At 38.2% G+C, this 17,666-nt stretch overlaps 2 protein-coding genes across 2 annotated transcripts; one reads left to right on the plus strand and one right to left on the minus strand.

Annotated features, from left to right (window-relative positions):
• Positions 1-4,222: 4,222 nt before the first annotated feature.
• Positions 4,223-13,465, minus strand: LOC130138127 (rab GTPase-activating protein 22-like). Its single transcript, XM_056311237.1, has 11 exons — positions 12,508-13,465; positions 11,611-11,706; positions 10,903-11,006; positions 9,510-9,829; positions 8,922-9,044; positions 8,166-8,254; positions 7,698-7,803; positions 6,835-6,932; positions 5,501-5,761; positions 5,015-5,098; positions 4,223-4,377 (listed from the first exon to the last, which is right to left on the minus strand). The coding sequence occupies exons 1-11, from the start codon at positions 12,616-12,618 to the stop codon at positions 4,363-4,365; spliced, it is 1,407 nt and encodes a 468-aa protein (XP_056167212.1). The 5' UTR covers positions 12,619-13,465; the 3' UTR covers positions 4,223-4,362.
• Positions 13,466-15,675: 2,210 nt separating this feature from the next.
• LOC130138244 (early nodulin-like protein 18) lies at positions 15,676-16,798 on the plus strand. The gene is made up of 2 exons (XM_056311740.1): positions 15,676-15,972; positions 16,110-16,798. Exons 1-2 carry the CDS (start codon positions 15,759-15,761, stop codon positions 16,526-16,528), a joined length of 633 nt encoding a protein of 210 aa, XP_056167715.1. The 5' UTR covers positions 15,676-15,758; the 3' UTR covers positions 16,529-16,798.
• The last annotated feature ends 868 nt before the right edge of the window (positions 16,799-17,666 follow it).

Below are 17,666 nucleotides of genomic sequence, written 5' to 3' on the forward strand. Positions count from 1 at the left end.
ACACAATTATGTTGCTGTTAGCAAAGGAGAATCTGCAGTAAAATGAATGAAAGAGAGAGTTCGAAATACTTTGCATCCGCATTCACATTCACATATATGGCAATTTGGGATTATCGGCAAGCGCCATGCACATCTCCCTCTGAACCTCGTCACTGAACGTGTGCTCTTCGCCCCCCGAAATCCTTTCACATGCCTCATCATCAGTCATCACTGCAGCAACTGTTGCTGGTTTTCCAGTATCATTCACCCAACCGCTCCAAGTGCCGGAGCGATTCTAATAAGCGCTTGGCAAATACGACGGACGCGATCGGCGGTCGCATCTTGCGCTCCCATTTTCTTTCCTCTGCGCGGATCGATCTTGGCATTGGACCAAGACGCCTCGGCCCGCAGATGCTGGTGAACCGAGGATCACCATAGGATCGCTGTCTTGCTCATCCAATCCTAACGTGGTGGCTGACCTGATGGGAACCGGGTCCATCACAGCCATCAACTTCCTTCTGTGTTCCACACATGGTCCCGCCTGGATCCCACTGAACGGACTGCTGTGATCGAGACTTGTTGAAAAGTGTCTTCGGTCACTCCTTAAACATACTTCATAAGAAAATTTTGAATTTTTGAAACATTGATTACATTATTCATTATAAGCATTAGTACAGCAACAATAATGTTTCCTTAGTTTGTCACTTAGGTAGCGAATGATAACCATTCTGTTCCGGAATGAGTTCCTGAAACAGAAATAGATTTTTCTATTTCTGGTTCTAGGATGAGTTTATGAGAAAAGAAACCAATTTAATAACAACAAAAAATTTCTATTTCTGGAACAGAAACCCGTTTGATAACAGCAAAAAATTTCTATTTCCTGAAACAAAAACTCGTTTGATAAACAACACAAAATTCTATTTCCAGGAAAAAAAATCCATTTTTTTTAAAAAATGGAATAAAAATAATTAGAAAATCCAAAAAATTCCTAAAAATCTCAAAAAAATTCAAAAAATCCAAAAGAATTGAAAAATTCTAGAAAAATTCATCACAATTTCCAAAAAATAAAAAAATTCATATTTTTCTAGAAAATAGGAAATTTGTTGAATTTTTTCAAAAAAAAATCAAAAAATAAAAAATTCCAAAAATTTTAAAAATTCACAGAATAGTTTAGAATACATGTGGCCACCCATTTTAAGTGAAATTTAAATTTTTTAAGGTGCCTAAAAAATTCAAAAACTCAAAAATTTCAAAACTTCATGAATAGCTTAAAATACGTGGTCACCCACTTTGAGTGAAATTTTAATTTTTTGAGGTGAAAAAAAGCAAAAATCAAAAATTTCAAAACTTCATGGAATGACTTAGAATATCTGTGGCCACCCACTTTGAGTGAAATTTAAATTTTTTTAGGTGCCGAAAAAAATTTAAAAACATAAAAAAATAAAAAATTTTAAAACTTCACAAAATGACTTAGAATGCCTCTAGCCACCCACTTTGAGTGCAATTTAATTTTTTTAGGTGCCCAAATGGTATTTTTGATTTTTAAATTTTTTTCGGCATCTAAAAAAAATTAAATTTCACTCAAAGTGGATGGCCACATGTATTCAAAGCCATTCTGTGAAGTTTTGAAATTTTTGATTTTTTTTTTTTTTTTCGCACCTAAAAAAATAAAATTTCATTCAAAGTTGGTGGCACAGTATTCTAAGCCATTCTGTGAAGTTTTGAAATTTTTGCTTTTTTGCTTATTTTTATTTTTTTCGGCACCTAAAAAAATTAAATTTCGCTCAAAGTAGGTGGCCATAGGTATTCTAAGCAATTCTGTGAATTTTTGAAATTTTTTATTTCTTTCGGCACCTAAAAAAATTTAAATTTTGCTCAAAGTGGATGGCTACAGGTATTCTAAGCCATTATGTGAAGTTTTAAAATTTTTAATTTTTTGCTTTTTATTTTTTATTTTTTGAGGCACCTAAAAAAATAAAATTTCGCTCAAAGTGGGTGGCCAGATGTATTTTAAGCCATTCTGTGAAGTTTTGAAATTTTTTCTTTTTTGATTATTTTTATTTTTTTGGCATCTAAAAAAAATTAAATTTCTCTCAAAGTGGGTGGCCACAGGTATTCTAAGCCATTTTGTGAAATTTTGAAATTTTTGATTTTTTGACCTTTTTTTATTTTTTTCGGCACCTAAAAAAATTTAAATTTCGCTCAAAGTGGGTAGCCACAGATTTTAAACCATTATGTGAAGTTTTGAAATTTTTGATTTTTTGCTTTTTTTTTCCCACCTCAAAGATTGTGACTTCCAAATGAACATGTGTTTTAAAGAAAGAGTTCTCTCAGAAATGATTCTCATTTTTTTGTCTAGAAATAGAAAACCAACTCTTTTTTTGTTCTGATTTCTGGTTCAGAATCGCTTCTGGAACAAGAACTTGTCCCAGAAATAGAAAAATGAAATTGCGTTCGGTACCTTAATAAGTGCTCTAAGAGCGTCCACTGACAAATTTCTGCGAAATTTTTTTTGTGTTACACTATTACCCTAAATCTTTTTTGTATCACCAAAACTACTAAACTATGCACACTATGATATCAATATCCAATATTTTTTTTTTGTCATAAAAAACCCCAAATTTGTACCAGTGTGTCAAGAATATCTTTGTCTACCACAAAAAAAAAACTATTATTTGGACTAAAATGATATCCAGTCGATTCCAACAAGAACACCCTTCGTCACTAGTGCATGTTTAAGGGTAATTGTGACAATTTTTTTTTTTGGGTATTGGTGACACAATGGGCAAAGTTTAAGGCTTTTGGTGGTAGATAGAGCGTATTTTTGTAATACTGGTACAAGTTTTGGATATTGGTGGTATCAAAACAAAGTTTGGGATATTGTTATCACAATGTGCAAAGTTTAGGGGTCTTTGTGGTTGACGGAGGGTAATTTTGTCATATTAGTACAAATTTGGGGTTTTTGGTGACACAAAAGAAGTTTGGTATATTAGTGTCTCAGGGGTCATATTTAGGGTTTTTTGTGGTATTTGCTTGATATAAATAAAAGAATAGGTAAGAGAGAATTTCAAAGAAAGGCTTGAAGTGAGGCGAGGCCATATTTTTAAAAGATTTCCCAGAGTGGATAAGGTCATAAAGTGATCAATTTAATCTCAAATAAGAGTCTGAGCGCATTGATGGCCAAATCTTTGTTGGCTGGTGTGATTCACATGCTTACTTCGATGGTAGCATCAAGGGCTAGTTTGTCTGAAATGTTTTGATTTTACCCAAGTTGAAGAATCCTATATTGAAGCTAGCATTCATGCTAAACATTCTTGCATATGCCAGGTGCATCTCATAAAGTGAAATCACCGCCGGAATAATCACATGAGTTGCATGTACAAACCGGCTCGCAAAGATTTGACCGGTATGTGAGTATAGGATCTTATTTCAGACTAAATTGGCCATTTCAAAACTTTATTTGAGTCAATGTGCACATTGAGTACTTTTTGAGAAAACAGCCTCAATATGGGCCCAGATAAAAAAGCTCCGTTTGCGCTATTATTTGCATTATTTAGAACAAATTTTTTTTTTCCCACTAATAGAAACATTGATGCGCTGTAGCACTGATTTGTATTGTGTAGTTTTTTGATGGCACAATTTTGTTTTCGGTCTCTTAATTTATGTCCTCTGTGCAATTAAGTCTTCCGTTTCCGAATTTTTGTTAATCAAATCCTTTAATTCGTGTAATTTGTACAATCAAGGCCTTTCGTCATTAACACACTCAACTACGGTAACATGGTTACCGATTTGACATTTTTAGTATTAAAAGGAGAAAAAGAGTTGTTTTAAAATTCTGAAATTAATTAAAGAGAGAGGAAAAAAATTGATAATGAATAAAAGGTTGGGAAAAAATGATTGCATTAGTGTTAAATTCCAACTGTTATTAGAGAGGTAATGAATAATACGAGTCCTCACCAATGTGGAAGCCACAGCCAGCCTCCTCCAACGAGTACGTTGCCCATCAGCAAGAAAACATGCTTCAGCACATGCATATGCACAATTTGCACATGCAGGCACCAAGAAATGGGGAGGAAATATTTCTTGAATAATTCAACATATTTGACAACTTCTTGGCCTAGATCATTTTTAGAAGAGAAAACATATTTGGGAACTGTTTTTATTAGAGATTGCTCCAATGGAGATATGGATTTTATGAGGAACTGACATACAAATTAGTTATCAGTTCAAGTAAGTTGTTGTCTTTTGTTTGTCTTTCTTTAGGAATACAGAAAGATACACTTAATATTTGTACAGCTCCTCTGGAATCATAAGCCGACGGCGAGAGGCGAATCTCAGTTCCTCCTTTTTTCGCATCAGATCTCAGGGATGCTTCAGTTTTTGCTATGTCTTCTTAGCCTGCAGGAAAAAAAATGATATAGGAGTTGTAAGAGGTAGCATCGAAAGCTATTCAACAGCTGATATGTTGATCGCCCTCTCATTGTTTCTTCTTTTTCTTGCTAAAGACCCTCTGGTCGCACTTGATTTTAAACTACAGTGACATTTCAAATCGACCTCTTTTAAACTAGTTCGTCACAACTCTCATACTGCGTTCTTCTCTTGGGATGAAAAGAAAAACTTGATATCACAGTGACCTGGGACAACCGCTTAAGATAATGGAATGGATTATATTGGTCAAATTTACAGAGACAAAATTAAATTTGTTTGGGCAGAATTTGGGTTCAAAGTATAATCTTTGGCTGGAATATCATCAAACTAAGCAGATAAGGCAACTCAATTATTTCTACTGCATTGTTCCGTAATGGACTCATTTTGTTTAACAGGACCATTCATTGAAAGGGAAAAAACATCATATAAAAATGAAGTGCTGAACAATATTTGACCATGAAGATACTCTGATTCTTATGTAACGACTAACGAGTTAACTTCTAGGCTATGACGACTACATGTCAGATCAAAGCCAGCAATTTAATAAGCGAAAAAATGAGTAGGTGATACCAGATAATTACATATAGAAAGAATGAGAAGATGGTACCTTTTTTAAATACTTCTTGTGAAGTTTCATAGCCCCACTGCACGCCTTTTTTGCATCCAGATTTCCAGTCATATCATTGAGTATCTGGAGAGGGATAAAATGGATTAAGTAAGAGATCTATAAAGGATAATCATTTATATAGACAACAGGTGAAGTTAGATATTTTAACACGTCATGTGCATTGCATCATATAAGAAAGAGAAAACTCTCGCCCTAATTTACCAATCATCCACAGGGAAGTAATTCTTTCACTTGAAAAAATATCCCTAAAGGTATAAGTCCTAGTATCATCTTCTCAAAGAAAGAAAAATCTAATCATCTTGTAGCGAATCCTAAAGCTAAGTTTAGGATAACTAGGTATACTGTATAGTGATCTAGTCAAACATTTTCAGTTTGCCACAATGAATTGGTATGCTTGTCTACACTTCTAAATAAATAACAGCAAAATCAAAACTCCAATAAGGGTCTCAACTTTATTAAGCTAACCTTAATGACATCATCCAGGCCCCGTGCTTCTTGCAAGAGCTTTGAGCTCTTATCCTTCAAGACACTGGCAACAAGGAAAATAGAGATGGGCAGAGGGGCATCAGAGTTCTTTGCTCCGTTTCTCATATTTTCTCTCTCAAACTTCCCACACTGTCGTATTGACTTGGCTTTTCCTTTAGACCCATCAGCTTTTTCACCAGCTAAATCGGGCTCTTCATACATAGAGAACAAGTCTGGGTCATATTCCAAGGCCCACATCATCTGTAATATAAGTCACTAATTCTTTTATACATTAATGCTAAAGAAATATAAAATGAAAAGAATGAAGGATAATGTAAAAATTCCTATAACAAAAAATGGTCGGACAAACGGGGTGGAAGAGAACTTGATATGTCACGGGTCATTCCTACTTGTAAAGATAGCCAAAGAGAGTGAGTGGGGAGGAAAAAAAGGACACACAAAGGTACCAATTTCGTGCTAGCTACAAGTCCATTCAAGCAGAAGCAGCTATCATAGGCTAGTACTTTGACACCACTCAGCATCTATAGGTAAACTCAGAAAGAAAACATTACACCAATTTCCCCGGGAGAATCTGAGATGTATCATCACAATATGTTACACTCAATTACAACTGCCTATTAATCCACCCTCTTGCCAAACGTTAAAGAAACTTACTGGCATCTAACCAAACAAGTATGAAGCATATGTTAAAGAGCAGAGCCAGTCAGACCAGACATTAAGCAAAAACACTATGGTTGGTCATTCTTATCTGATGCTCAGACCAGTATACATGAGAATTTGCTACTTAACGGTGGTTAGCCACAGATAGTGGCATCATTGCCCAGATGGACAGGGAAATGAATTACCAACTTATTAGAAGCTTGTAAAAGTTCATTTATGAGGGGACATATTAATAGATTCTTACTGCATTAGTGGTATGAGGATGTTGACAGAAAGCAAAGTCAAGCTTATAAGACAATAATCACTGTCAAATTAGGTATCACTATGCAGAGTAGTTTCCCCAAACCATGGAATCTGAATAATATAACTGTAAAAGTAATGGCTAAAACAAGGAAAATTGGGATGTTTTGCCTCAACATTAAATGCAAGCAGCAGTTAAGTCATATCATAAGCAAACTTTCAATGTATCTGTTGGTCAATAGTATTGGTTTACAAGTCATATGATATCTTGGGCACCAAGACTTAATGCATCTCAGTCAAAAAGGCTTGGCCTAAGTGGTCCAGAATAGTCAATATTTCAGTAATGAGAATAAACAAATGCGCATTCAGTAGACAATATAGATAAAAGAGAGGCATGTGAAATTAAAAGGTACCTCCCAAAGATACAAAGAGTCACCAAATGAAAATTCTCGACGGAACAAAACCATAATCATTCGGAAAGCAAAAAGATAGTCTCCTCCACCCAGTGTTTCTGTGCATCATCAAGAAAACAGGCTTCTTAAGTTTCCAATAGTGACATTTAAGGTACCCAAGAAAATACAAGAACACATTGCACCATCTCAGCTAACATAGTTTCAAGATTAGAACATAAGAAGCATCATGGATACAAGAAAGAATGAAGAATTACAGTACTATAGAGGATGGTCCTAAGAATCGAGGGAGTACTTAAACCTGTCAGTCAGAGTCACAATCACCTCTTTGGCAATCAACAGTATTGTTAGGGTGGTTTTCCAAATAGCCACGTGATCTATTATATCAAATGGCGTATTTGATTTTGTGGAAAGGCTATGCAGAACTCTGTCTATGGAATGTGCAAAGTGGAAGCTCCGCACATGCCCTCATTCTCTATGTACGCAAGCCAAGAGGCTAGAGCCCCAGGAAGCATTTGCATTATTTTTAAACCTGTTGGAATGGGGATTCTAATAAATAAGCAGAGACATAGCTCTTCTTAACCAGTAAGTTTAGGATATTCATAGAATTGGTAGAATTGGGAAGTTAACATGATTAGGAAAGCAAATTGGCTGCTTATTAGTAGATAAATCCAGTCAAAGCCAGCATCTGAGACAAAAATCAGTATGCAGACCGCATGTCTCATCCTAAGTAGGCCCTATGGTAGGCCAAAATCACATCATCTAGTGCTCTTGTGACTGTGCTACAACCTTTCACATCGCACCATATCGCCTAACTAACACAAATTATAATTATGAGTACTATGAGAACTTAATTGAGGTAATACCTATATGCTGATGAAGTTTCGGATCGATAACTTGAGTAATATTAGCCAAGTTACTAAGTTGTGCCTCCACCCCAACAGAGCTCTCGGTGCATCTGAAATTTCCTCGCTTAAAAATTGCGAAGAAGAATACACGTAAAAATCTTAGGATCATAAAGAGAGTGACAATCCTATAAAGAAAAGCATTAGTATTTTATCCTAAAGAAAAACGTAAAGCAGCTGTATTTCAACTTCATAGCAAGTCCCAATATCGGAACAATCTCTCTTTTTTTTGTTTTGGTGGGGGGGGCGGCGGGGCATGCAATGAAATGGTCAAAGAGAGCAGATGCAAATGCACATGCACAGGCACAGGCCTTCAGAAAATGGGTATGCATTCCCAAACATGTAAATGTAGGAATTAGAGAGAGAGAGAGAGAGAGAGAGAGAGAGAGAGAGAGAGAGAGAGAGAGAGAGAGAGATGAAATTACATACCAATCTGCGCATTAACCGTTCAAAGCACCAAAATGCATCAGCTTCGTCGTCAAGAAGCATTATCATTGGGGAGCAAAGATCGCTCATTCCTGTTATTGTCACCCATCATCCTCAAGCTTCAGTTAATTGCAGACAATGAAATTAACATCATCCACCATTCAGCAGGAGGTTAGGAAACTAGGGGCTAAAACCAAATATGTTCAAGTATCCATATTTTCCCATGTCAGGAATCCTCTCCAGACTTCTTGATATTCACGTTAAGAGAGAAATGCAGCAGCTTTCACAGAAATACTCTTTTTTACTGTTAAAGAATAGAAATTTCTGTGATTTTGTATAGAGACTGAAAGCAAATAACATAAGACCAGTCAATATAAGAGGATGCTAGACAAAGCTGTCTTTATGGAAAATCATATTTGGAAAACTATTTCCTCATCCAAATGCTCATCCTGATGTTAGATACTGATATTTCCTTGTATTGAACATAAGAACTTTTAATAGTACTGGTATTTTATTGTATAGAAGGAATTGGTCCAAATGAACATGCAAGCGTAATGCACAACAACCAAGGTATTTAAAGATGAGAAGAACATGCTTCATAATATAAGGAACATATCCCTGATGACGAGTGCAACACTGGCAAATTGATTGCTCATTGCGAAACTGGACAAAGCTTACTGGACGCAGCCATATTAATAAATAGCCACAATCGCTCATCATTTCCTATCAAAATAAATGAAAGTTCAACAAAGTAATCACCTTGACCGTAGCCGACATCTTTGTCTATCCAGGCATAAACTGCTAGAATATCCCAAAGCTTTGACAAGTTTTCTTGCTTTTCGTAGAACACCAACGGCCTGTCTGTGCGAACAACATCGAGACCTAGCAGAAATTTCATATAGAATATGGGAATCAAACGGTGGGAACAAATATGTTACAGTATATTCTAAAAGTTTACTGTAGAAGCTTAATTTAGTAAATGAGAGCAAATGGAATGGAACATTTAGTGCATAAAACATAAGTTCTCACTCTTTTGTCAAAGTTTAAAGCTGAGGGTCTAAGGATCAGGCTTTCTCTCAATCAGAGAGAACAAGGAAAAGCATGGTGAAACATACATAATTGCACTTAAGAGTAGATTTAAGTGAGAAATTCCTCATCTGCAAGAAGCATATCCACTAACTCGTAAGTAGTGACACTATACACCCTTTTTGAATCAACAAAACTAAGGAATTACCACAGGAAGGGGGATGGGGACAATAGAAGAGCATATTCCCAATTGAGAACAATCTTCATGGTCCATTCAAACATAAATAATTGGAGAAATGGTGCATTTAGATTCCAACTAACCTATCTGATGTAATGTGAGCTTCCATTGGATTTCTTTTTTGTCCAAAAGTACATGGATTGAGGGTTCTTGTACTGTTTCCACAAAGGAAAATTCTGTATCCATGGAAGTAGGCGCAGTACCATTCGTTGCTATGCCGGTTGAGGAATGAGAATTATTTTGAGGAGTCAAAACTGCTCCATGTGGGTTTGTTTGGAGGAGTACGATAGGATCTTGGATTGCCTTACCATCCTCAGTAATTATAGGTGCGGTCACAAACCTACCACTTCCAATAAGAGGGAACATTTGGTGGCACTCTTCCTTCCACCTTGCATATTGAACCCTGAAAAGATGAATAAAGTTATGCGGTTGATGATGTCATGGGAAAAAGGTAATTCAATGTCTAAATCCCGAAAATGATGCAGTTGAATTAAGCGAAGACCAGGTTAGTTAAATAACCATAAGTGTGGTGCAAGGATTCATGCTCTGTTCTGAAACACCCAACATAGGTAACAAGAAGAAATGTCTTAATTACCCAATCAATTTCTCCTTTATTAGTGATATATAGCATTCACCTGGTTAAGAAATAGTTCAAAGTTCAAAGAAAAGCAACATAATAATTGGCTTGGTCATTAATGTACTTATCAATGAGAATGCTTAATATGCCATAATAAGAAGACTTGTACTTTCTTTGCTCGGAAATGCACAAGCAGCAAGTTTTTGGAGAGAGACCATTGAGCCCAATAAACCATAACTCCTCATAAGGGAATAATAGCCAAGACGAATTTATTCAGAGAAATACAAGCGTCTCAAGAGTCAAGACAAGGATTTCTAAAAGGTAATCCTAGATATGTGAACCAATCTTGGAACTAACGGGACCCCACATTTAATATCATTTTGAGTTGACAAAAATAACACAAATATAATACACGGAGGAATTGTGATTCAGTTGGTATTGTACTTAGCAGAGCTTGCTTTACCAACAGAAGAGAGTTCCCATTCTATCCATGATCAAAATGACCTAAAAAAAAAAAATAAAGGGAAAAAATTCTTGATAATGAAATTATAATAGCTTGATGGTTGGGAAGTGTGGAATATTAATTCACATCCAGGAAGTGTGAACAGAGGAATCAGTGAAATGTAGATCCACGCCATGCCAGTAAAATCTGTTAGCATCACTGGATTAGAAGCTGACGACCACAGCAAGTAAGAAAGTGTCCACTTCCAATTTGAAGAGCTGCATTTCTGACTAGTAAAAATGAGGGCACATACAGGCAAGAAAGAACCTACTTTCAATTTCGAGACCAGTGATGTGACAGGAAATTTTCCCCTCACCAAGTCAACAGGGAGATCAATGGAAGACTAAATTATGATGATGAAAACTCATAGCTCCATTAAGCAGCTGTAATAGGGTACCTTCGACGTTGCCGTATCTGTTCACGTTCGTCGAATGTGCTCTTTGGATCATAACACCCAAGTAGAAATTCCCATACTTCTCCTCTAATTGATGGATGAATACCCTAATGTATATAACAAGAAGAGGAGGAGTAGAAAGCATCAAGAATTAATGTTATTAAGAGAAGCAACAAAACATCGAGTAGGAAAGTAGATCGACAAAAGTATCTTGAAGGCAGGTAAGGAAAGATAAACCAAAGGCACAAAATAACATAAAATATGAATAGATGTCCCTGCCATATTTTGAGCAAGGTACAAGGACAAAGCATTTTCCGATGAAGTAGACAAGAACAAATGAAAATATCACAGGCCATGCTCCAAAATCTTTGAAGTTCCGTTTTCTACAATCTATTGCAATCACGGATCTCATTCATGGTTGGTGACATGCAAGAAAAATTTACATCCTAATATGCACATCTAGAAAGCAGCCTGGAGGAATGGTTTCGGAAGGGAAAAAAATATGGAATAGCATGACGTAACCATCATATGCAAAGTTAATCTGGAACATGTTCTCCTCATATATAGCAGCTTGATCAAAAAGTTCAAGAAAATGGTCCATCAGGAGGCTAGGGTTTCAAATGTTAGTTTAAGAAAATTCTTGCTTCCTTTTGGAAAAAGCAATAGCTCAAATCAATCTCCTCAAGCTCAGACTCATAAGATTATGCTTACCCCATGTTGAATTCGGCTCAAAGTCTTGCCTATATCCAGATACCCTTCAGGAGAAAATGCAGCATGCCATTTTCTTGCACTCAATGTTTTCCCAGCCTAAATGAGCAAGAAAAGCAGAAAGCATTAGCCACTTTGATATGAACAGTAGAAAAGGCACAAAACAACCATTTCAGGTCATAGAATTATTCTGGGGATTAGGAGCATATGGAACTTTATAGATTGTAAACCTCTTATTCTCATGGAACCAGTGTCATTCCAGTTTGCTACTGTTTTGAGAGGGACCTCTCTTTTTGAAGTACAAAAAAATTTACTGAACAATCAGAAATATAAATGGTCTTTCACTCGCAAGACTTTGAATGGTAGTCACTCAAAGTAAGAAAGGTGATGTGTACACTTCTGATTGCTAAAAGCTTGCAACACCTAGAAAGCTCTCTCTCTCTCTCTCTCTCTCTCTCTCTCTCTCTCTCTCACACACACACACACACACACACACACACCAAACAACAAATAGAATTTAACAAAAAGAAATACGAGTAACAGAAGTTCGAAATCTTGCAAGAGAAACCATTTAACCGGCACCCACTTTCTTAAAACCTTAGGAACAATGTGATAAAGCGCACTCAAAGTACTACATTTCAAATACTTTTCTTCTATTCCAATCCTTGCATCATCCAATCTCAACAAGGTAAACAATAAAGCTGGGTGCTTTCAAGATTCGGCATTTTCTAAGTCACACCAGCGCTTCCTAAATCACACCATCATTCGCTCGCACCCTTCGATCAGACAGCCCCGCAAATCTGTCACCACGCAAAAGCACATTGCGAAATATTTTCAACATCAAAGACGCATCACGTCTAGACAATCCAAGAAACAAAAGAAAAACAACCGATGCGGAACCTTGATCCTGAAGCGCGTCTTGGGAACGTCGGTGCATTCCTCCCGGACCTCGTAGAAAGAATCGGCCGGGGCCCCAGGATCTCTCCAGATCGCCGGAACACGAAACTCCATGCAATCTTTTCACGATGTCGAACGGCACGAGCAGCTAGACGATGAGTCCTCCTCCTCAAAACGCGGATCACAGTGCCAGAAACGCACAATGCGGCGGCGAGACCAAGTCCGGCGACCACCTTCGACGCAGAGCGAAGAAAATCCTGGGAAAGAGCAATCAACCAGAAGCGAATAAATTCCCCCTTTCTTCCTTTTTTCTTGTTTCTTTCTCTCTTCTTTTTTATGGTTCCGTTGCGAAGAGGCTGTTTCTTAGGTGGATGTCGGAGCCGCCGAAAGGACAATGCGGTGGCGTCCGGTGATATCCTGTCAACGTGTGAGGTGGCGGCGGCGAGCGGCGGCGGCGGTTGGGAATTACTTCATTTTTTTTGTGGGGGGGTTGGTGTTTGTTATGACCATCTCACAACACACGGGAACACAGAGCCGGTTAATGCGTTACTGAAAACACGCCCGCTTTGTCTAAATTTAACTCCTTCGATTACTGAATGATCGCCCACCCCTCTTTCTTTATTTGGGTTTTTTGGTGGGTTCATCATCATCACCTTCCTCGTATTCTCAGACACCTCCCTCGTCCGTTCTTCACTTCTGTATCTCTCCATTTGGCCCAGATCGAATTCGATTCATGTCTGGAAATGAAGTCGCTTTTTCTTGTCGTGATCTATTACCCTTTTCCCGATTTTGTATGTCGAGTGAAAAGAAGAACAAAGAGGGCGAGATTTCGTTGGTCATCCACAGTGCGATTAGCTTAGATCTTTGTTTTCTTGAAATGGGTGCGTACTCCGAGCGTTCCTCTTCTCCCTCCCCACGTATTTCAGAGTACACTTTTCCCGGTACAAATGTCGGGAAGAAGAACTCACAAAGACAGGGGGTCAGACCCTGTGCGAGCGAGAGAGAGAGAGAGAGAGAGAGAGAGAACCCAAGAACAAAGTCTAAGAACGGAAGTCCAAGAGGAAAGAGATGTCCCCGTGATGAACACCTTTTTGTCTTTGATACGATGTAACTACCATTTGCCAGCTTCAATCTTCAATAATGAGACCCCCAAGATTGATTCAAATCTTCAATTGAAAGGTCAACCATGTGCAATCGAAACATAACACCTTAACTTCTTGTGGACGTTTTGATCTAATTCTCGTTATTTAGTGAGTTCTGCAGCAATATGATTTACCTGTCGGTTCTATCATCGTAACAAGGTGATAGGCCAACGAAGATGTACCGGGCCATAGGTTACTTTATTATTCGAATCATGGTAATAGACACGACGTCACAAACACTGAATTTATTAGACATTCTTTTGGATGTATCTTTTGTATAATCTTTATTAGGGATACTTTGAAGATGTTGTTGATTGAGTGTCTTTCACTAATTTTCCTCGACAACTTTTATTAATTTTAACATTTGAAAATTAAAAAAAAATCAATTTGAATTTTTAATAGTTTCTTTTAGTGCACCAAACCTTCTAATTACCAACTACATAATGTTCGGTTCAAGTTGTAACAAATGCACATTTTGAGAAAGCCCATCATTGCTGCTTCACCACAGCACGAGTGGAAGTAGAGTTGGAATCACCTTACACCATAGGGAAAATTGTCAAAAAAGCCTTAAACCTATTGCACTTTTGCCAATTCAGTCCTAAACCTTTTAAGTTTATCAATTCAATTATAAACATTTTCACTTCTTGTCAATTCAGTCATAAATATTTTCACTTCTTGCCAATTCAGTCATAAACATTTTCATTTCTTGTCAATTCAGTCCATTTGGCCGGTCGGCGCTGACGTGGCCGCCTGGCCAGCGCTGATAGCTCGCCAGTCCGTGCCTCTGGCCGGTCGCCGGACAGGCCAGAGAGAAAAGGCAGTAAAAAAAGAAAAGAAAATTCGAAAATTAAAAAAAAACATTTAAAAATTGCCACGTCAGCGTTGGCCGGGCGGCCACGTCAGCGCCGCCCGGTCAAATGGACTAAATTGGCAAGAAGTGAAAAGGTTTATGACTGAATTGGCAAGAAGTGAAAAGGTTTAGGACTGAATTGATAAACTTAAAAGGTTAGGACTGAATTGGCAAAAGTGCAATAGGTTTATGGCTTTTTTGACAATTTTCCCTGCACCATAACATAACTAAACCTACGCCACAAAGAAGCAAAGGCTTCCCGAGTCCGCTGAGCAATGAGCAACCGGAGGGTTTGAAGCCTGTGGATGAGGGGATCCCGAATTATCTGTGAGCTAGTCCTGCGCCATTAGGCCAACAAAGAAAACCTACCATTTTCATGTTTAAGCTTTCTATATCTACACATTTGGTAAAGGAATGTACTTATGCTATCATGGACATCATCTAAAAGAATGGAAAAGGATTAGAGAAAGTGTGCGCAAGATGAGATCTCTAAATTGACTTAATTATACCTTCTCTGTCCCAAGTAGTAGGTCAAATAGAAAGAGAATGAAATATAATCAAAGAATGTTCGCCACAATCTTGAGCTCCCATTCCATGCTCCAAAAATGACGAACAGAAGAGTCAAGGTACAATGTGAAAACAACAGGACTCACAAAGTTTTTTACCTCAAAAGCTCATTAAGGGTCCAATCATAGAATGTACGTTCCCATCAACTACTAATATAAGTCCAAATGAATCAAGAATTTCAAGAGTTTGCCTTTGTTATGATTTCTCGCCCAATACAAGAAAGACTAAAGCTTGATACAATAACCAACGACGACCGCAACGATGAATGCAGAGATCAACGGGACTTCCGGTTTTTGCCTCCGAAAAAGGCTGTGTATGCAGCTCAGATGTAATAGATCTAAACCCACTGCACAAGGTTTGAATATTCTATGCAATGTTAAAGCAAAGAATAAACATGCAGAACAATGTCTAACAAAAAGTTGAGAGCCCCAGAAAGAAGCTCGAAGAACAATCTGTTTAGTCCTTTCACATGGTAATGCACATATACTTTGCACCAGTGGCTAAGAAATCCAAAGAAAAATCACAGAACATGGAAAAGCAACAAAGGCTTCACCTCCACAGCTTGTAAAGTTCGTGCAACCGCTGGCCTACAAAAACCCCACTCTTTGTCGAACTCAGATCACATCCCAATCCTGAACAGAAGAGAGAATTCGGACTTTTCTCTCACTGAATTGCTCGTCTGTTCTAATTCTTCGATGGCAATTCCTATGTTGAGATTGGATCGCCAAATGAAGAGAGTGTTTCAAGTGATGGGGGTCTTGCTCTGGGCAACAATGTTGGCGCGATGGAGCGAAGCATACGAGTTCAAAGCTGGAGATGCCAAGGGTTGGACCGTCCCTGCTGATTCCAGTGCAAATGCTTTAAATGAGTGGGCAGAAAAAAACCGTTTCCAAATTGGAGACTCTCTAGGTATGTCAATGCATTTTATCGTACTAGTGCAATCTTTATCACAATGTATTTTGTGCAATGTATATTGTGCAAGAACGGCATAAATGATCGGCAATTCATCTTGACTTGTTGGTTCTCTCCATTGATCCCTATCACAGTGTTTGTCTACCCGCCCGGCCAAGACTCAGTGCTATATGTGAACCAAGACGACTACAAAAATTGCAATGATGCATCGCCTATCGCAAAATATGTCGATGGCCACACCGTGTTCAAGTTCAACCAGTCAGGACCATTTCACTTCATAAGCGGAAACAAAGACAACTGCCACAAGAATGAGAAGATGGTGGTCGTTGTGATGGCTGACAGGAGCAACAAGACCAGTGGCGCAGTTTCACCGTCCCCGGCACCTTCTGGCGAGGAGTCTCCTTCTCCACCGGCCGGTACGGTGGAGATAAACCCAACTCCGGCTCCTGTCAGCCAAACACCACCACCCGGGAATGGCGCTACCTCAGTGTTTGTCGGTTTTACCGGTTCTATCGGAGCATTTGTGGCTTCATCTCTACTTCTGGCATTCTAAGCGGAGGATCGGGAATTACGATATTGCGTTGAATTTGCAGCGGCTATCTGAATTACCTTCTTTTGCTCTCTTTTTTTCACCCCAGTTTCTTCTCTGTGATTTTTCTCGCTTCAAGCTCGGCTACTTCATCTGGGCAAGGTGGAGCGGCATCTGACATTTGTTATTGAGGAATTTGTATTGGTTTTACATATCACAAGTGTGTTGAGTTGTTTTCACCGTATGAGAACATTGTAGATGTGAACATAAATAAATTCCAGGGGCTTCTGGCAAGGTCGGTACTTTCAAATGCATCTCCTACATTTCATTGCTATCCAGTAAAAGATGAAGCGTTCATGGCATAGAACTAGAGACAATTTGGCTGGGTTAACTAGGGATGTGCAGAGGAACCGGAAATCGCCGGGATCGCCTTAGTGGACTAATAAAACCAGAAGAACATCAAACATCAATTGAAATACACAAGCACTCTTCATTTGAACGATTAACTCGCCATTCATGCGTCTATAAAGCGAGTAGAGTTTCATTTCTTGATTTGTCTAGACTTCGTTTGAAAGACGAAGGAAATCATTTTGTAAGCATACGTTGTTCAAGCCTGCGTGAAATTCGCGATTAATTTGATGTGCATATACCAATTGAAAGGCATCATGGCATTAAGATTTTTAAGTTATAGCCATTAATAGGTAAGGTTGTTTTCCCTCGATCAATCAAAGACTGAACAAACCAATTTACACCAATTTTAGCTACAAACCGATATATACATATTCCCTTTAAAAGAAATACCCACATAAAATCTAAGTTTATCATGGCATTGATGATGAATGCAATTTTGTAGCGATTGGGGACTGGTTCTATTGATCCACCCTTGAACCGGCCCAATCCGATTTCTAAGTGAATCCATCAAACAAACGGGCGATTTCCAGTTCTAATGTTTCGGAAGTGGTTCTTAGTGGGCAATTTCCAGGTCCAAGGTGAGAACCGCCCATCCTGCCCACCCGGACCATGCTCACCCCTAGGTTAAACTACCTAACTGAGAATGTATTGAGATTGCACTTTATTTCACAACGAAGGGGCGCTATTGATCCCTTGCTGATACATCCGAAACCGATACTACATTACTCCAGGACTTGTATTGAACGAGTAA

The sequence above is a fragment of the Syzygium oleosum genome, unplaced genomic scaffold, assembly GCF_021117445.2.
Source record: "Syzygium oleosum isolate NSW1041296 unplaced genomic scaffold, Sole_v2.1 Sole_v2.05, whole genome shotgun sequence".
Classification (NCBI taxonomy): domain Eukaryota; kingdom Viridiplantae; phylum Streptophyta; class Magnoliopsida; order Myrtales; family Myrtaceae; genus Syzygium; species Syzygium oleosum.

Excerpts from the sequence above, each read along its gene's own strand:
- LOC130138127 (XM_056311237.1), bottom strand. The coding sequence starts at position 12,618 with ATGGAGTTTCGTGTTCCGGCGATCTGGAGAGATCCTGGGGCCCCGGCC. Across the intron at positions 9,830-10,902 it reads CAGATACGGCAACGTCGAAG|GGTTCAATATGCAAGGTGGA; the intron begins GTACCCTATTAC and ends TCATCTTTTCAG. Across the intron at positions 5,099-5,500 it reads GCCTGGATGATGTCATTAAG|ATACTCAATGATATGACTGG; the intron begins GTTAGCTTAATA and ends ATCCCTCTCCAG.
- LOC130138244 (XM_056311740.1), top strand. The coding sequence starts at position 15,759 with ATGGCAATTCCTATGTTGAGATTGGATCGCCAAATGAAGAGAGTGTTT. Across the intron at positions 15,973-16,109 it reads CCAAATTGGAGACTCTCTAG|TGTTTGTCTACCCGCCCGGC; the intron begins GTATGTCAATGC and ends TCCCTATCACAG.